The 20967-nt window shown below is 37.2% G+C and overlaps 1 protein-coding gene and 1 pseudogene across 6 annotated transcripts in view; both read left to right on the top strand.

The window, feature by feature from the left end:
• Positions 1 to 1445: 1445 nt before the first annotated feature.
• Dync2li1 (dynein cytoplasmic 2 light intermediate chain 1) overlaps positions 1446 to 20967 on the top strand; it is a 52964-nt gene continuing 33442 nt past the window's right edge. For 5 of the 6 annotated variants that reach the window (XM_021253808.2, XM_087216437.1, XM_021253807.2 and 2 more), the window contains exons 1-4: positions 1446 to 1645; positions 3440 to 3557; positions 9597 to 9631; positions 18753 to 18822. In XM_021253808.2, coding sequence (XP_021109467.2) covers positions 1638 to 1645; positions 3440 to 3557; positions 9597 to 9631; positions 18753 to 18822 — 231 coding nt within the window. In that variant the 5' untranslated portion in view covers positions 1446 to 1637. The remainder of the gene's footprint in view (positions 1646 to 3439; positions 3558 to 9596; positions 9632 to 18752; positions 18823 to 20967) is intronic. The other variant, XM_004839369.4, reaches the window with a different exon arrangement.
• LOC106008888 (pre-mRNA-splicing factor SPF27 pseudogene) lies at positions 8097 to 8809 on the top strand (annotated as a pseudogene).

The raw sequence follows: 20967 nt of genomic DNA, 5'->3' as shown, positions 1-20967 counted from the left end.
AAATAAAAATAAAATTCCTAATCATTCTCTGCTTCACAAGATCAGAAATTAAGGCTCAGAAAAATTAAGTAATTTACCCAGTTTGGCAATATGGCAACTTAGCAACTATGGTGAGTCAGGAATTGAATCTATGTCCAATGTCTTAGTCACTTTCCTCATCACTAGGACTTAATACCTGACATCAGCAAAGTAAGGAGAGGATTATTTTTGCTCACAGTTTTTGTCCATAGTCCACTGGCTCCAAGGCAGGATAGCATACGGCAGAGTGGTATTGCAGAGGGAGAGCTCCTCACATTATGGCAACCAGGAAGCAGAGAGTGAAGAGAGCAGTTGGGGAGGGAGATAAACCCTTCTGGTCATGCCCAAAGTGACCCTCCCCTTCAGACCAGACCCTGATTCCTAACCCCAAGCCAACTCTACTGCCCCCATAATCCAATCACCTTCCAAAGCTGTGCCTGATTGCATGGGGATTTAGGGGGAATCTAAATATAAACCATAACATCCACCTTAGTTCAAAGCCCATGTTCTTAGACATCACACCTAGAAATTAAAACAAAAAGCAGAGGATGTGAGAGAGGGAAATTTCCTCAAATATTCAAGGCATCTTGGGTAAGACAGCCTGGGTCTACTCAGCATTCAAAACAGATCAAATACTATCATTGTCGTGAAGGTTTGACAAACTCCTTCAGGCATAATTAGTCACTTTTGTTCTCATGTAATTTTTGGTACTTCTTCTGCAATAGCTTACATGACTTGCTTCCTTGGGTTGTAATATAGTAAATTAGTTATACAGTATCTTTCTTCCACTCAAGATCTTGTCATATCTCTTTATTCCTTACTCTGTAGCACAGGGCTTTGCATATAGTCATTACCCAATGTTTGTTATTGATCTGGAGATTCCGGGAGATCTACAAAGAGACCACAAAGTTAAAACAAAAACAATCCACATCGATAAAATAAATGAGATAAAGTAAATGTCGGAGAGACGTATCTGCTTCATTAACTTACTGATAAAAACGTGTCATTAGGGCTGGGGATTTAGCTCAGTGGTTTCGCCTCCTGCTGCATAAGCACAAGGACCTGAGTTCGATCCCTTGTACCGGGGGAAAAAAAGTGCCATTGGATAAAGCATGATACAACCAAACTTTCAGAAATTTGGAAAACAATAAAAATGCCTGCTTCATTTTCAGTTTTAAGACTTAATTATTCCTCGCCTCTAGTCAATTACTAGAAAAATAGTTCAGTATATATTTTTTCTTTATTCCCAAATCAAGGCTACTGACAAAGAGAAAAGCAAAAGACAGGAAAAAGCAGATGCCCCTGGCATATAGTCAGCACTCAGGAAAATATTTAAATAAAATAACACTTCCAGCTCAGAAACAGTTGCTTTTGGGCCCCAAGTTTGTAACCACTGTCTGCTCTCCCATTTTAGGGGCTGTAGTTGAAAATGAGACTGTAAAAGGAGCAGTGAAAACTACATTTCCCATGATGCCATTGTTTTGCACGCAACAGCGCTACGACTTCGTTGCCATGGGAACTAAAGCGCCGGCATTCCCGGTTTATCTTGGAGCTCTTGGTTCGCGAGTTCCGGGCTGGGCCGCACACCGAGCACTCCGCGTTTGGGGCGGTCTGTCACAATGCCCAGGTAGTCCCACAACCCTGCCTGCGCCCCAAACCTCCTCTCCTTCCACCCCAATCTGGGAGGCCGCGGAGGGCACATTTGGGGACTGGGACCCCGCGCTGGCCCTGGTGAGGGGAGACGGCGGGTCTGCCCAGCTCGCAGTCCGCTCTGCATGGGCAGGGGCCCGTCGGAACTGTCCCAGAGCAAGACTCCCCTCAGACAGGTAGAAAAGTAAGGGATTTTGAAAGGTCAACTTCGTCCTTTCACTGATTCCAGTCAATAAAAATTTCTTGAGGGACTGCTGCAGGCGAAGGGAGTAGGGGGCAAAAAAAGCCCAAAAGCGCCTCCCCAGGGACCCCACCAACATTACCAGGTGGGATGTTCACAAGGCCAGTAAATGAGAGAGAACTTGGAAAGCGCCTTGGGAAGTGTAACCTCACGTTTAAGGGGAAAGAGGGTGATTGGTGGCCTGTAAAATACATTTGAGCTCTTCATTTCTATAAGGTCCATTTAAACTGCTGTACTGGAGATAATAGCTAGACCTTCTCTGAACTACGTGTCAGGGAGAGGGGGACAGAGCAGGGTAAATCTTTCACTTTTTGAATCGCGGTGATCGCTGTTGAATTTATGAACTTTAGAGTCAAAAAATGTCAGCTTTCCTTCACGTTGTCATTGATAACTGTTGTAAAGCTATGCTCCTAGTTACAAATCTCCACAAGAGGCATGCCTAATTACAGCGCCTCTTTCCTGTCTGCTGCATACGTGGAAATCAGATAATCAGGTTCTGAAGGAATGGTTTGTAAATGAAGAGCAGACAGCCCTAGACTGAGTACAGGGAGGCTCACTGTGAAATAAAAGGATGAATTTTAGTGCAGACATGTAAGTCCTCCTGTTTTGACTTTTTACATTCCTATTTTGGCCTTTTCTTTATCCCTGGTTCTTAACTAATAATAATTATAAGCTCCCAATAATTTTTGTAACTTTATAAGCCAGTACCTAAACTAATTGACCACATTATAACAATCACAACCCTCTAACGTTAGTATACTTTTAAAAAAAATTTTAGAGATGGAGAAAGAGTCTTGAGTCCAAGGGCAGCATTGGTTTGGTGCTCAGTAAATATTTGTTTAATTGATAAAGAATTGAAGGATCTAGACAGGTTAGTTAATTTGCATAGATTCAGATACATAAAAAGTAACAGATTCAAGCTAGATAGAACCTGTCAGGTCTTTTTAGTTCAATACAGTACTCCATTTTCACTTAGATTTATTTTTACAAAAGACATCATCTTGTACATAAAGGAATGAAAAAATGATTTTCAAAATGTGACTTTAAGTGACTTTTTTCCCCTTTCATCTTTATACTTTCATATTTTAGAAAAGAAATTTGGGGCCAAAACACAATTTTAGGAACTGAAAATAATGACAATCAAAAAAAAGAAATGTTTCAGGGAGCAAAGATTATTTGATATACTGGTTTTGCATATTTGTTGTTTTTCTAGATGATTTTTAAGTTGTGCATTTCCTTCAATTGTTTCCAAAAAACTAACATGTACAACCTTTAACCTTGCTGGGAAGCCCCAAAATAGACAACCTCAAATCCTGCTAGTAAAGGCTCTGCTTATCAGTTTCAGTATTCCTCAGAGAACTAGTTCAAAGGAAAAAACTGACTAATCCTCAGACATTTTACATGATTATTGTCCCCCAGAAAATGTTTTATTTTACAAATTTTACTGAGATAAAATTTCTCTGCTTGAAATAAGTGTTTAATTAGATATTTTTTGCTTCTCTGAATTTTGTTTTTCTGTCTGTCATGTAGTGAAACTCTCTGGGAAATTGCAAAAGCTGAAGTGGAAAGAAGAGGAAGTAATGGAAGTGAAGGGGATGGAGTTGGAATTGGAGACAAATCTGTTTTCTTCATTGGCAGTAAAAATGGGGTAAAGCTTTAATTTTTTTAAATTACTGAGGTGATATAACAACCAGTGGTAAAGCTTATTTTAATAAAAACATACTTTCAGCTGGGTGTGGTGGCACACACCTGTAATCCCAGCACTCAGGAGGCTGAGGCAGGAGGATGACTGTGAATTCAAGGCCAGCCTGGGCTACATAGTGAGTTAAAGGCTGGTTTGAACTACATGGCAAGACCCTGTCTCGAAAAAACAACAAAATTTATATACTTTCAACACTAACCAGATGACCAGTCTGGTTCAGTGTGAAGTAGAGAGTATTATTGATCTAGGAAAAATTATAACAGTAAACAAAATTTTGAAAACTTTTATCTATTGTTTTTTATTTCAAAATTTGAAAATATTTGGGTCTCCTATCTCAACTGAGTATACAGGGTTTAAATAGCTAAATGTAAAAATCTAAGTCAGCATCTAAAAATATTCATATTTTGGATTCAGATAGTTCACATGTCTCTCTAACGGAATAATTATGTTGCATCAATGATATTTATCAAAGGGTTTGAAAAATATGGGGGAAATAAGGCAGCCATTCTGCTGGACCATTGCTTGGTAGGAGAGACCCCTTCCCACTCACTGTCAGTTCTGTTGTACTTAGCCAGGAACGTAGAAGAATTTTGGAAGTGGCCACACACAGCAGTAACAGATGAGTCTTTTCTTCATGCAGCTGTATTGACACACAAAATTCCTGCGTGGGCGGCAGAACTGCTGGAGACACTGTCTAAAACAGGCCAAAGTTTACCACATCCAAGATGTTGAAGTTCATGTAGCATCCATAGCTTCTTTCTGTTTGGAGCTCATATTATTCAGTTTCTGTGCTTTGTGCTTCCTCTTAAGGCTATTAACAAATAGGAAGCTTTCAGAAACTACACTTTGCAGCAGCGTGACTACCTGTTGAGTGGGCAACATCAGTGTCTGGGCAGCCTGATCACCCCTCCCTGCACAACCAGACACATACCAAGTGGGGATGCTATCTACATTAAGATTATATTTATAAGGGGAAGTAAATACATAGCCATAAAAAGTTAGAGATGAAAGAAAATAATGTGAATTGAAAAAACTAGGGCATAAATTTTATACTATAATCTCATTTCTATAAATCTGCAAAGATAAAAAGTAGAAATATGGATGGTAAAATTTTAATCACTATTTTTGTTTTGCTTTTAATTTCTGTACTTTCTGAACTTTTCATATTGGCTTATTTTGCTTTTTAATATCTGAACTTAATCCTTTAACATAAAAGTATCATGGAGGGCCCAGGGATTTAGCTCAGTTGTTCTGCTGCCTGCCTCCCAAGCGCAAGGTCCCGAGTTCAATCCCTGGTACCAAAAAAAAAAAAAAAGTATAGGAATCATTTATATTTTAAATTTTTAACTCAATATAGTATGTAAGAACTTTGTTTCATGAGTTTACTATTGTGAGTGATTTCCATATTGGATATAATATTTTAATAATTTCCTACGTGTTATCCTACTGCAGTGCAGATGCACACATGGATTTGCATAAATGTAGAGATAATCAGTACTAGTCTTATGATACAAATACATTTTTATTTCAAAGTATATTCTTTATAAAGAAGCTATTTCCATACCCTTGACGATGGCTTATGATAATGCTACTGACCAGCAAACACTCACACCCACAGTGCCCCTGTGTAAGTTCTCTCCTAATCGCTTTTTGCAACAGTTGTTATTGGCTTCTTTATAGGTGTAGTTTGTTGTTTGTGAAACTACTCTTTTTCCTAATAGCAACATATTATCATATCCAAACTTTTTTATTTTAATGAAATTAAAGCTAATTTTGCTTTTGAACTGAGAATTCCCTTGAGATGTCTAGAACTTTTGAGGGTGTTATTCTTTAAAAAGTACCTGAATCTGTGCTTTATCCAGAGTACTGATTTATTATGGATAATAAAGAAAAGAAAGCAATTAATGCTGCTATGGTTCAGCTAACAGTAATGATGGTTTACCAAAGAAGTCAGCTACCTGCTGCCTCCTCTCCTTCTGTATCAGAGTTTAATAGAGTAACAAAAAAGTATATATATATATATATTACATATTATATATGTTGGTTTCTAAGTAGGATTTCAATGGCACCTGTGGAATTGGGGGTGAAAGAATGCAAAATGGCCATCTGTGTGCTGGAGGTCTAGAGGATCCAGTCAAAGGCCTGGAGTTCACTGCAGAGTCTGGTGTGAGTCCATGTCAGAAAGCTAAAGGGTCTGCATTGGAAACCTGAAGGAACTGGAGATGAACATCCAAAGGCAATAGTGGAGACCAGAGCTCTTCTGAAGAAGCAAGAGGAAGACATCCCTCTTCTTTCCCTTTTTATTTCATCAGGCTACAAGCCTATTGGTTGGTGCCACCCGCATCTGGAGTGTGTCTCTCCTCAGTTTGCAACCTGTTTGTCCATCATCCACAAACACACCCAGAACAGGGCTCCACTTATTCGATAGGGATTTCTTAATCCATTCAAGTTGACAACACCATTAACTATCACACTTTCCAACCTTGCATTTGTACATCATTCGGTAGACTTTCATTGTACATCTTTGGTGTGCCATGTATCCTGCTGGGACCTGTGGAAATAGAGATGAAGGGCATATTCTCTACTGTGAAGGAACCTGAGTTCTAGTAGTTGTATACCAGCAATGACAATAGCATGAGACAGATGCTATGCTGAATAGCAGGAAGGGCACCTAACCCTACCCAAGAGATTGGAAGACTGGGAAAGCCTGTGTGAGAGAGTGTGATGTCTACAGCTTGAAAGGCAAGAAGGAAGGGAAAAGAAGCAATGCATATGACAAGGGCCAAGTGAGTGTCCCAAGAACAGGATTGAAAAACTAAATACAACCTAAATGTTAGCAAATAAGGAACTAGCTAAATCGATTATAGTAGTCTATATAATAGAATAATGTGTAATTATTAGGAATGACAATATAGAAATATACTTATGTTGTAAGACACTTGTAATAAATTAGTAAGATGCTGTTTTTTAATTTAAAAATTTACTTTCCTGACAGATGTCATGGACACAACTTGTAATCCCAGTACTTGGAGGCTTGAGGCAGGAGGATCATGAATTTAGGGTACTTTGGGTTACACAGTGAGACCCTGTCTCAAACAACCAAAACCAAAACCAAATAAAATATTTTCCTGCTTTCTTTATTTATACATGTAGACACATACATATATACACACACATGTATACTTACTGTGACAGAAATAACCACACAAACAGAGCTAGAGGGATATCACTTTGTTATAGTGATTGTTTCTAGCTGATGGATTTGCAAGTAATTTACTTTTTTTTTTAAAGAAAAAAGTCAGGATTTCCTAATTTTCCTACACTGAACATGTATCATACATAGTATATTTTTAAAGTTTAAGTTAAAAAGTAACATATTCTATACACAAAGTATAGAGTTACTGTATTTTAGAATTGCAAGGAATTTCAGATATCTAGCCAAGTTTCTCAAATTCTTCCATTACCCAAGTATTGATTTAAATATTTTTATTATAACATAAACTCAGCTCTGGGAACTGCAGTCAAGTTTTAGGTTATCATCAAAATGACAATCCAAATTTTAAAAATTTTCTAGTAAACGTGGCCCCTTAAGAATATGTCCATAGACTCTTAAGAATATGTCTCTTGGGCTTCCTAATTCAAAAAATACTGACCTAGTACAAAATCATTTAGGCACCATCAAAATGAATCTCATCTTCCCTCCCATGATCTCAGTCACACCAGCAGTCCAGTCTTCTGACCCATCTGAATTCCATGGTCCCTTATGCATCCTTCATCTGACCCAGTGATCTCTTGTCCCCTCCTCCTCTGATATCCTTCCACCTAGTACCCCACTTTCATGACTGGCAAAATCCCTGAAGTCTCAACTTCTGAACATTTGGTATAACATTGGCCAATAAACATCTTTCAACAATAAACTACGTTGTTAATACTGTTCCAATTATTTTTTTCTATATCATTACAAAAAATTCATCCAATTTGATCATACTCCACCTATAATCTGGGTTAATTTATTATCTTTTTGGTAAAAATTATAGGCCTTTTACTTAAAAAGAAACAAATATAGTAAACTGTTGAGTTTTTCTTTCTTTTTTGGTACTGGGGATCAAACTCAGGACCTTGGACCTGCAAGGCAGGCATGGTGCCACTGAGCTAAATTCCTGGCCCTGTTGTGTTTTTCTTAATCCATGATTTTCCAAAATGTTTTCCTTGAAACCCAAAGATTTTCTCTAGTAAAATTTTTCCTGATGTTGCTTTATCTGTTTTCTTTTAAGGGGTTATTTTTAGAAAAGTTTTTCTATTTAAAAAAAATACTTCTCGGTGATTCAAACCACTGAGCTACTCTGTGGATAAGATGTGAAGTTAAGTTTTGTGGTTAGTGGCAGAGATGGGGCCAGAACTTATATTTCCTGACTCATAAAAAGAAACTTGAAATAAAAGTACATCCTCTAGAATCAAAGTACTCTAACCCGAGGCAGGAGTGCGTTCTGTGCCATGGCGGCACGGGGTTGGTGGCCGGAGAGGTAATGGTGGATGCGCTGCCATATTTTGATCAAGGCTATGAGGCGCCAGGCGTGCGGGAAGCGGCTGCGGCTCTGGTAGAGGAAGAAACTCGCAGATACCGACCTACCAAGAACTACCTGAGCTACTTAACAGCCCCGGATTATTCTGCTTTCGAAACTGACATAATGAGAAATGAATTTGAAAGACAGGCTGCTCGACAACCAATTGAATTGCTCAGTATGAAATAGTATGAGCTTCCAGCCCCTTTCTCAGGTCAGAAAAATGACATTACTGCGTGGCAAGAATGTGTAAACAATTCTATGGCCCAATTAGAGCACCAAGCAGTACGAATTGAGAATCTGGAGCTAATGTCACAGCATGGATGTAATGCCTGGAAAGTATATAACGAAAATCTAGTTCATATGATTGAACATGCACAGAAAGAGCTTCAGAAGTTAAGGAAACATATTCAAGATTTAAACTGGCGACAGAAAAACATGCAACTCACAGCTGGATCTAAATTGAGAGAAATGGAGTCAAATTGGGTGTCCCTGGTCAGTAAGAATTACGAGATTGAAAGGACTATTGTGCAACTAGAAAATGAAATCTATCAAACTAAGCAGCAACAGGGAGAAGCAAACAAAGAAAATATCCAGCAAGACTTCTGAAAAGGCTAACTTACTGAGTAGAAAGGAAGAAAAGTTGGGCTCTTACAAGCATCAGCCATCTAAACTATCCCTGAACTGTGAAGGACAACAGCCTCTCACAAAAACCATTAGTGGGTAAATGTTTAGAAACCATAATGTATGGATTATTATAATAATTGTATCGAGAATCTTTGTGAAATAAAGGTTATCAACTTGGTATTTTTATAGCTATAAAAAACTTAAGCTTTTTGGGCCGGGGATTTAGCTCTGGTTCGCAAGCTCAAGAACCCGAGTTCAATACCCCAGTACTAAAAACAAAAAAACCAAAAAACTCAAGCTTCCAAAATAAAAAAACAACAACAACAAAGTACTCTAACCCCATGTCTGAACTGCCTGTTTTTAACATAGTTGCAACATGTCCTTTATTTGTATGTTAGCTTTTTTCTTTATTTCCACTTCAACAATTGGAATGAAAACAATTTAAAAGACACTAATCACCAGCTTAACTAGTAATTAGCATTGTTGAATAGAGAGAAAATTTAAGACAGCTGCCAAGTTGACCGCTAAAGTAAGGTATGATTTGCCAATATTTGTCATCTGTGAGACTTTATAATTATAATAATAGCAGTGTAGTTACTCTGTGATGGAAAGTTGACAGTTAACTTTTTCTACTTATCAAACTTTGGAACAATTCTGAAAGTTTCTGGTTTTTAGTTTCTAGGTAATTTATCATTCAAGTGATTTAAAGAGCTATTTTTGGCCACAATTATGAACACTAATAAAATTTTATGTATGGATGACATTAAAACAGTATTCTTTCTTTTTGAATTTCCAGGGAAAGACTACTATTATTCTAAGGTGTCTTGACAGGTAAGTGTTATGTTAACCTTTCAAATTCATTTGCTTATACTAGTGTATAGGGAAAGTTAGAATCTAAAAGACACGGAAAGACAATGATTTTGAGACCCAAACAAATATCTTAATGAGTCCTTGGTATAACTTTTAAGAGCTTCTTTAAGGAACTAGTAGAACTAATGAGAAGTCAAAAAACACAGGATTAACATTGAGTTTCTCTGAGGGAAAAATGTTATCATAATTACTCTCGGCCTATGATAGTATTTACATTTTTTTGGCTATGTTACTTTGGTATTTAAGATATTTTATTCTATCTAATATATGATTATTTGAACAATAATTATAATCTTTAAATTACTCAAGGATACATTTTTGAAGCATAATGTTTGTCCTCAAATTGTATATTTTACCATTTGTTTTATATACTTCTAATGTTTTATGCTATAGAAGCATGCAATCAGATTAACCATTAGGATTATGATTGATAGATATGGCAGAAAGTTGAAAAGGAAAATCTTCAATCAATTGTAGAAGATATTTCTGTTCCCTTTATTCTAATTTCTTATAACTTTCTAAAAACATTAAAAGAAATGGAATTTGGTCTTAAGGTCACATTAAAGAAATATCATTCATTTGAAAAATATTATTGAAGAATACAAATAATAGAATCTTGGCTTTGTGTAATTCCTTTCACCAACAACATTGTGCCTTGGAAGAACTCTTTATACTGACACCTGTATCATCTTCCATCTCCAGAAATCACAGTTCTCCTTAGGCCACATTTAGATGCTTCCTATAATAAACAAATCATCTAGTTCAGGATGACATACTGTAAACTACTACACTGAATTAAAAATTAATTTTTCCCCCATTAAGTTTATTGGTACCTTTTAGGTATAAAATACAGTTACATTCATCATTGGGATCTTGTACCATTACATGAATATCTTGGTTCTTATTTTTTTCCCCTTCCCCTGCCCTTCCTTCACCCCCTCCACCCTTCCCTATTTGCAAAGACTTTGTTTCCAAAGACTTTGTTTGCAAAGACTTTGGTTTTTTTTTTCCTTTTCTCATATTTTTTCTTTTCCCTTCTTTCCTTTCCCCTACCCCTCCCACTTCCCCTGCTCCTTTAGACCTTTACTTCCTTTTACACAATAGAATTTTAATTTATTGATAGTCTGCTCAGAAAAAGAATAATTTTCTATATTGTAGGTTAAATATCAGATTTATAAATTTTTAAAAAGCAACATCTTGTTTCATAAAAAATTTTTGCCTTTCAAGAAATATAGTCAAATATTCTTTATATGAATCAAGAAAGATACGCAGAGGGCCGGGGATTTAGCTCAGTGGTACTGCGCCTGTCTCACAAGCACAAGGGCCTGAGTTTGATCCCCAGTACCAAAAAAGAAAGAAAGAAAGAAAGATACCCAGGGGAGAAATTAAAAATATTTAATAGATATAAAAGTACAAGTCACAAATTTAAAAAAAGGCAAAAGATTTATGCAATCTGAAGAGAAACCAGAGTATACAAGTCACAAATTTAAAGCTGTGTTTCTTGTTTGTTCTCCAAATTAAAATAAGTATGTACCAGTATAATTCCACCTTAAAGAGGAACTAAGTCCTGTCACATGCTATGGCTTGGATGAATCTTGAGAACATAATCCTAAGTGAAATAAGATAATAACAAAAAAGACAAAAATTGTCTGTTTCTACTTATATGCAATATCTAGAGTAGTCAAATGCATAGAAGCAGAAAGTAGAATGGGACTATGGGGAGGGAAAATGAGTCATTGTTTAATGGGTATGGAGTTTCAGTTTTGCAAGATGTGAAGTCCAGGAGACTGGTTGCAGAACAATGTGAATATACTCAATACTACCAAACTGTACATTTGAAAATGCTTAAGATGCTAAATTTTATTTGTGTATTTTACCACAATAAAAAAAATTAAATACGTAAAAATAAATATATACTATTAAACTATTTACCTACCAATGTAAAGTGTAATGTTCATCAAATCATTTTGATATTTTCCATATCATTTATTGAGTTTTAAGACTTGTTTACATATTTGTTCACAATGCTCGCCAGCCTAATGATGCCCATCTTTGAGCTGTGATTTCAGTTAGAAATCAATAAATTGACATTCATTAGGTTTTGAACTCCCCATATGAAGGCAGCATAAGCCTGGTGTCAGTACTTCCCCCTTGGCCCACATGTGGAGAGCTTGTGAGCCAACACAGCCGTGGGTACTGCCAGCCCCCTTGCCTTCTCCTCTCCCCTGTACAGGGGCTGCCCCATCATGAGGGTGCCATTGATCATCTGTGCAGGTGCCACTTAAAATCACTATGACAGTTGTTTTTGTTTCTTTGTTTTAGTTTTTTATAATAGTGGGGAGATTGAACCCAGAGCCTTCACACTGAACTATATCCCCAACCCCTAAAATCAATTTTTTGTAAAAAAGTGGTCTCATTAAGTTGCCCATACTAGGCTCTAACTTGTCATCCTCTGCCTCATCCTCCCAGCATTCTGGCATTCATTAAGATAGTTTTTAAAAGGCTTATTTATCTCTTATATAAATTTTTAAAATAATTTTTTACCTTAATGCTATGACTCAAGGTAACTTCTTTACTAATGAAGTTGTTAAGAGGAAGCAAAAATGAATGGAATAAGATGATAGCATCAGAAATTAATCCCACCCGGCTCCGGCTTGCTCCACTAGCTTTCCACCAGCCACCAGGACAGGGTGAGGAGGACCCCCCTGGGCAGGCCCATCAGCTGACAGCTTGGCCGCGCAGGCACCTCCAACAATACCCATATCCCCGGCCTCTAGCCTTTTGGCTGTGCGGCTACTTGGTTACACACTGCAGAGGCACAGGGGGACAAAAGCCATTGTCCTGAGCTCCAGAAGTGAACAACAGGGAGAGTACCTGTCTCAGGCTCCCTGATGAAAACAAGCCCACTGGAAAAGTGAAGGGAATCTCTGCAATAAAGGCACACCTGACCACCGTGTTTGGTAAGTTGGAGGGATTATCAGCTCCCATCAGAAACTGGACTTTCTTCGGGGGAAAAGCAGCTGAAACCTGCAGTAGAAACTTACAGAGTGCAACCCTGCAGGAGGACAGGGAGCTCAACTTGGGACTTGCAACCAGAAATTTGCCTGAATCTCACAGGTCTGGGACTAGCTTACTGAGACTCATTGACTTATAACTGCACACTGCTGCCCATGTTGTCTGTCTGCTGCCCACGTCTGTCTGACAGCAGAGAACACCTTGAAGGAGGCCCTTTATTTTTTAAAGGTGATAAATTAATAACTACCACAAATTGTCATTCTTTAAGAGGTATTTGATGCTATGGTGTTGCTGATTGTATGACTTGGGCTAAGGTGTCGTGAATGGTCTAAACAGTTTTCCTTCCTGGTATAATGAAAATGAGATAGCCTCAGAGTCATTAGAGACTCAAAACCTAAAGACCAGTTATATCTGGTAGACACCTCTGAGAAGCAGTCATTCCAAAAGGGTTTTAAATAGATCAACAAAGATACTTACAATAAACAACTTCATAATATCAACCCAGGAACTAAACCAGGGACAGTACCAAAAACAAAAATGAGAAGGTATTTAAGCAAGTCACAAACCCAGACTTCCACCCCACAAAAAACAATTTCTGGGGGAAATGAGGTGCAAAAGTCTGATAATCAACCACCTGGATACCCTGAACTGATAGCACAGGAAGTAACAAAACAGATGAATGAGGCTCTAGAAAAATTCAAAGCAGAAATAATCTCCCAGATAACTACAGAGATGGTGAGCAGAGTGAAAGACATGATTAGAGGCTCTAGAACAGAAACTGATAAAAAAAAAAAAAATAGATGAGCTCAGAAACATGCTGGAAGCCAGGAAGAAATGGAAACCATGATTGCCCAACATAAGAAAGAAATGGAATCCATGAAACAGATTCAAATAGATATTCAGGAGAATAAAAACTCCATTGAAAGCATGCAGAGCAGATTAAGAGAATCTGAAGATAGAATGTCAGATATAGAAGACAGGATTGTGGTGAAGGACCATGAAAACAGAGATTTCTTAAAAATAGTAAGGGACCATGAGAAATCAATTCACCATCTGCTAGATGAGGCAAAGAAGACTAACATAAGACTGACAGGAGTCCATGAAAAAAGAGGAGAAAGTACAATTGACATAAAAAAAACTGTTCACAGAAGTAATAGTAGAAAGCTTCCCAGACAGAGGAGGAGAATTGGACATACAGATAAGCGAGGCATATAGAACTCCACCCAGCCATGATCAAAAAAAATCTACACCTAGACATATAATAGTCAAGATCCCAGAAACCCAACAGAAGAACAAAATCCTACAGGCAGTTAGAGAAAAGAAACAAATCACCTATAAAGGAAAGCCCATCAGAATCACAGCAGACTTCTCAACACAAACCCTCAAATCAAGGAGAGCCTGGAGTGAAGTATTTCAAGCCCTAAAAGAAAATAACTTCCAACCTAGACTGTTGTATCCTGCAAAATTATCTTTCAAAGTTGATGGGGAAATTAGATACTTCCATGACAAAGAACACCTGAGAAATTTCATGAACACCAAACCAGCACTCCAAACAACTCTAAGCAATATCCTAGAAAAAGGCAACGAAGGTCACAACTCCATGAGGCTCAACAGAGGGAAGCCACCAGACAAGGTAAGAAACTAAAGGGAAAGGGAGGAAAAGAAATAAGAGCCAACAACAGTAAAACCTCATGACAAGGATGAGTCAATATCTCTCAATTATGACTATCAATGTTAATGGCCTCAATTCACCAATCGAAAGAAGTAGACTGACAGAATGGATTAAGAAGCAAAACCCAACAATATGCTGTATACAAGAAACACACCTAACTCAAAAAGAAATTCATAGACTGAAAGTAAAAGGATGGAAAATGGCTCTCCACGTGACAGGAACCCAGAAAACAGCAGGAGTAGCAATCTTATATGCAGACAAAGTAGATTTCAAACCAAAACTAATTAAGAGAGACAAAGATAGTCATTACATCCTTGTGAAGGGAACAGTCCAAGAGGAAGAGATGACAATCCTAAATATACATGCATCAAATATGAATGCCCCAACTATACAAAACAAATATTAATGGACATGAAAAACCAAATAAGCACTAATACAGTTGTAGTGGGGGACCTCAATACCCCAATATCACAAATAGACAGATCATCTAGACAAAAAATTAATGATGAAATTCTAGAACTGAACCAAGCTATTGAACAAATGGACTTAATAGATATTTACAGGGGCCAGGGATTTAGCTCAGTGGTTTCGCTACGTGCTGTGCAAGCACAAGGACCCAAGTTCAATCCCCGGTACCAAAAAAAAAAAAAAAATATTTACAGAGTGTTCCACCCCACAAAATCAGAATACACATTCTTTTCAGCTGCACACAGGTCATTCTCCAAAATAGACCACATGCTAGCTCACAGGACATGTCTAAGAAAATGTAAAAGAATTGAAATTACCCCCTGTGTATTATCAGACCACAGTGCAATAAAATTGGAGATCAATAACATGACAAACTGAAAAACTCCAAAAGCACCTGAAAATTGAATGACACCCTCCTGAACAACCAATGGTTCACAGAGGAAATTAAAGAAGAAATTAGACAGTTTCTACAAGTAAATGATGATGCCAGTACAACATTTAGGAATCTTTGGGACACAATGAAAGCAGTTCTACGTGGGAAATTCATAGCAGTGAATGTCCATATTAGGAAAACAGAGAGAACTTGAATAATCTAATGCAGAACCTCAGACTCCTAGAAAAAGAAGAGAATAACAAACCCAAAGCCTGCACAAGAGAGGAAATTATAAAGATCAGAGCAGAAATCAATGCAATGAAGACTAAGAGAACGATACAAAAAATTAATGAAAGAGTTGGTTTTTTGAAAGAATAAATAAAATCAATAAACCTTTAGCCAACCTTATCAAAAAAAGGAAACAAAAGACTCAAATCCATGCAAGTAAGAATGAAAAAGGGGAAGTCACAACAGAACCAGTCGAAATCCAGAGGATCGTCAATACCTACTTTGAGAACCTGTACTCTAATAAAATGGAAAACACAAGAAATGGACAGATTCCTAGATACATATGACTTGCCAAAGATAAATGAAGAAGATATAGAAATTCTAAACACTCCAATTACAATGAGTGAAATTGAAAATGTAATAAAAAATTTACCAACAAAGAAAAGCCCAGGTCCTGATGGCTTCACTGCTGAATTCTACAAGATATTTAAAGAAGAACTATCGCCATTACTCTTTAAACTCATCAAGGAAATTGAAAGGGAAGCAATACTTCCAAATTCATTCCTGGAAGCAAGTGTGACTTTGATTCCATAACCAGGGAAAGACCCAACCCAAAAAGAGAACTACAGGCCAATCTCCCTACCGAACATAGATGCAAAAATCCTCAACAAGATACTGGCAAAGAGAATACAGAGGATCATCAAGAAGATCATGCACCCTGACCAAGTTGGATTTATCCCAGGGATGCAAGGATGGTTCAACATACGTAAATCAATAAATGTAATACACAAATTAAGAGTCAAGGACAAAAACCATATGATCATCTCAATAGATGCAGAAAAGGCATTTGACAAAATCCAACACCCATTCATGCTAAAAAAACCCTACAGAAAATTGGAATAGAAGGTCTTTATCTCAACCTGGTTAAGGCTATCTATGAAAAACCAACAGCCAACATCATACTAAATAGTCAAAAACTGAAAACTTTCATGCAAAAGTAAGGAACAAGACAAGGATGCCCACTATCACCACTCCTGTTCAATATAGTCCTGGAAACATTAGCCACAGCAATTAGAAAAGAGAAAGAAATAAAAGGAATAAAGATAGGAAAGGAAGACGTTAAACTGTCATTATTTGCTGATGATATGATACTTTACATAGAAGACTCAAAAAACTCTACCAAAAGACTTCTGGACTAAATTGACAGATTCAGTAGAGTAGCTGGATATAAGGGCAACACTCAAAAAACAATAGCCTTCTTATACACAAATAGCAGACTCATTGAGAGAGAAATTAGGGAAACAATTCCTTCTACAATAGCATCCAAAAAAATGAAATATCTAGGAATCAATCTAACAAAGGAAGCAAAAGACCTCTATGCTGAAAACTACAGCACCCTGAAAAAGGAGATCGAGGAGGATATAAGAAAATGGAAAGACATCCTTTGTTCCTCAGTAGGAAGAATCAATATAGTGAAAATGGCCATACTTCCAAAACTACTATATAGATTAAATGCAATGCTGATTGAAATTCCAACAATATACTTCACAGAGCTAGAGAAAACAGTCCAAAAATTCATTTGGAACCAGAAGAGACCTAGAATAGCAAAAACAATTCTGGACAACAGAGACATGGCTGGGGTTATCACAGTCCCCAATTTGAAGCTATACTACAAAGCCACTGTGATAAAAACAGCATGGTACTGGCAAAGAAACAGACCTGAGGATCAGTGGAATAGACTAGAAGATGCAAAAACAACTTCAGACATACTCAGCCATCTCATCTTTGACAAAGGAGCCAACCACCCTCATTGGAGGAAAGATAGCCTCTTTAATAAATGGTGTTGGAAAAACTGGATTTCAACCTGTCAGAGATTAAAACTAGACCCATATCTATCACCATGCACTAAACTGAGATCTAAGTGGATTAAAGATCTAAATATTAAGACAGAAACACTAAACTTGCTGGAAGATAAGTTAGGTAGAACTCTTGAAGATATTGGTATAGGAAAAGACTTTATGAACAAAACCTCAGTAGCACGGGAACTAGCAGAAAGAATCAACAACTGGGATTTCATCTTATTGAAAAGCTTCTGCACTGCAAGAGAAACCACCAAAGAGCTAATAGACAACCTACAATGTGGGAAAAATTTTTTAGCAGCTGTAACTCAGACAAAGAGCTTCTATCTAGAATATATAAAGAACTGAAAAAAATCAGACCCCCCAAATTCAAAGACCCAATTCAAAAATGGGTGTCCAGTCAGGGATTTAGCTCAGTGGTTTCACCTCCTGCTGCGCAAGCGCAATGGACCCAAGTTCAATCCCCAGTACCAAAAAAAAAAATCCAAACAAACAAAAATGGGCATCTGAAATGAACAGACATTTCTCAGACAAAGAAGTAAAAGCAGCAAAGAAACATATGAAAAAATGTTCAACATCACTGGTCATTCAAGAGATGCAGATGAAAACAACACTCAGATTCCACCTCACCCCAGAAAGAATGGCTGCTATCAAGAAATCAACCAATAACAAATGCTGGCGGGGGTGTGGAGAGAAAGGAACCCTTCTCCATTGTTGGTGGGAGTGCAGACTGGTGCAACCTCTATGGAAATCAGTGTGGAGATACCTCAAAGAACTAGGGCTGGAGATCTCATTTGACCCAGCTCTTCCCCTGCTGGGTATTTTCCCAAAAGAATTAAAAGAATCATATATATGTGCACCCATATTTATTGCGGCACAGTTTGTAATAGCTAAAGCTTGGAAAGAGCCCAAGTGCCCATCAGCTGGAAACTGGATAAAGAAGATGTGGGGTTTTTTTTTACAAAATGGAGTACTACTCAGCCATAAAGAATGAGAAACTAGAGTCATTTATAGCTAAATGGATGCATATTGAGGCCATACTCTTAAGTGAAATAAATAAGACACACATGAGTAAATCCCAAATAGTTTCTCTAGTGTGAGAAACTGAGAGTGTAAATAAGGACTAAAAGGATTAATAACTAATAATTGATACTTTGAAATAGGAAAAGGTCCAAAGGGCTAGGGGTGGTGGGAGGGGAAGGGGAAAGGAAAGAATGGAAAGGAAAAATTATGAGAAAAGAAAAAAAAATGGAAACAAAGTATGTAAATAGGGAAGGGTTTAGGGGTGAAGAGTACACAGGTAATGGGGAAAAAATAAGAACCAAGATACATCATGTACAGGTACAAGCACCCAAAGATAAATGTAAATGTATTGTATACCTAAAATGTACCAATAAAAGAATTTAAGAAAAAGAAAAGAAATTAATCCCACCCATTATGGTAATATTATCTGCCTTTATTGTAAAGGGACGAGCCAGCAAAACCAACCTTAGCTTTGGAATATACGTATGGAAGAAGAGCAAAAGGACACAATACAGTGAGTATCTTCATAATGATACTGCAATGCCATCTATGAGGAATTAGTAACGATGGCTTTGTTTTACGTTTTCCATTTTATCTACAGTCAGTAAGCATATGCAGTTGTACACTTCAGAGCCGTGTGCTATTAAGCCTCAAATGCAATCCAGCTGATATGAAGCCAATTTAAACTGTGAAAACATTTCAGCTTTCTCATTTGTTACATCTTAAAATGCTGAAATAAGATTCCTTTGTGACTTCATCTTACAATTCCTTGGCCTGCTTACATTCTGTTAATGTGACTTTTGCTGTTTTTCAAATGAGAATAATCTTGTGAGTTACCTTCTGTCTCTAAAAATCTGCTGAAAATATGGGTTTGACCTTTGAAATATTTATGAGAATATACTTTTCAAAATCTATATTATTTGCATTTTTAAAAAATACAGGGCTGGGAATATAGAACACTTGTATAGCAGGCACAAGTCCATGAATTCAATCCCCAGTACAAAAAAAAAGTAGTACTGAGACCACAGGCTCTATTTTCCTATTTTCACTTTAATCTCTTTTCAGAGGAATATTAGAAACTATTCAGGATAGAGGGAGAGGTTATAATAGTGTGAAGGGGTAGGGTAGGCAATTCCTGTGTAGATTCTTTCTCGGAATCCTCACATGAAAAGGAGTCGTTTCTTAAAGTTAGTTCTGTGGAAGAACAGTCTAGAACACAGGGTTCCACTACTCCTATAACAAAGGCAAATTTTCATAGATTGATCTCCTTGAAATGTTTGCTTATTAGACAATGTATAAAGAAAATTAAAACTGCCTATTGTTTCCTAGAGCCACCAACAAAAGTTGACTATTAAAAATGTGAAATTAAAAAGAAAAATATTAATAATATTGAGATCCAGGATAACTTCGTTATTGTGACTCATTTGAATTTTGACATGAGTAATAAGCCTAGAAACGTAATTATCCTTTTTGTTGGAAACTTTGAAACAGATTTTATAAGCTTAACTTTTGAAAAAAGCTCTAAAAACTTTTTCATGAAATTGTGAATCGAAGGAGATTTTTCCAGTGTGATGATTTCTCCCACGAACATTAATGATTCAAATATAATGAAATAATTTTAGAGATTATGAGGTGAGAGCTTTTAAAAATACAAAATGATATATTCATCTAAAACTTGCTTTATAGAATAAGCCAGACTGAAAGACAAGTATCCCATGTTCTCTCTTATAAGTGGAATCTAAGGTAAACAAACAAACTAACAAAAACCAAAAAAGAAAAAAGACAACATGAACGTAGAAGGGAGACTGTTAGAAAAGAGGAAGAGGTTCAGGGAGGGAGAGAAGGGAAGGCAAGGGAAAGTAATAGGGGAGGTGGATATGATCGAGGCATGTTAAATGCATGCAGTGAAAATGTCTACAATGAAACTTATTCTCTATAGTTAATATAAATAAATAAACTTTTTTTTTTGGTACCAGGGATCGAACTTAGGACCTTGCGCTTGTGAGGCAGACTCACAGCGCCATTGAGCTAAATCCCAGGCCCTAAATAGATTTGTTTTAATGAGCATCTGTCTGCCAGGTTCATGGTAGCAGATAACATAAAAATGCATATGATTCATTTTCTCCTGTTTTTCTTTTTCTCTAAACTTTATATCATTAAGAGGGCTTTTAAAATTTATACTGGAAGCTTTATGTCTTTCTCAGATTCAGTGTTCCCTGAGAGTTCTAAGCAGAAGCACTTTGTGAGATCCTTATGTAATTTTCGTGGCCTAACAGCTTCTCACCATCAGGCTAGAGGCATAGGTATCATTAGTTTGCAGTCTGGTAAGGCATTCATGGATTGGTGGGTCTTATTCTTCAATTACTTGGCTGTCCAGCCCTGCCCATCTTCTGTCAGTTTAAGGTCTGAGGAGAACAGCAGTCAGCCCTGACGTGTCCCCCCACCTACACATTGCACTGGCAGTGGAGCCTGTCAGATTTCCATGGGAATCAAGCAGAGATTACCTGCTTTGACTTTTGCTCACTGCAGCCCAGACTGCCACCATTTGCCCCTTTTCCTCAAGCCTTAACTGTATATCTACTTTATCATGTGAGCTTTTGTCTTCCTAGACCAGGATGTTGTCCTACTTGACTGTTTTATCTCTATCTAGAACACCAAC

This window comes from Heterocephalus glaber, unplaced genomic scaffold (assembly GCF_053883595.1).
Source record: "Heterocephalus glaber isolate CG9 unplaced genomic scaffold, H.glaber_assembly_v1.0 deba00001457, whole genome shotgun sequence".
Classification (NCBI taxonomy): Eukaryota; Metazoa; Chordata; class Mammalia; order Rodentia; family Bathyergidae; genus Heterocephalus; species Heterocephalus glaber.
This window is presented reverse-complemented; position numbering and strand designations above follow the sequence as displayed.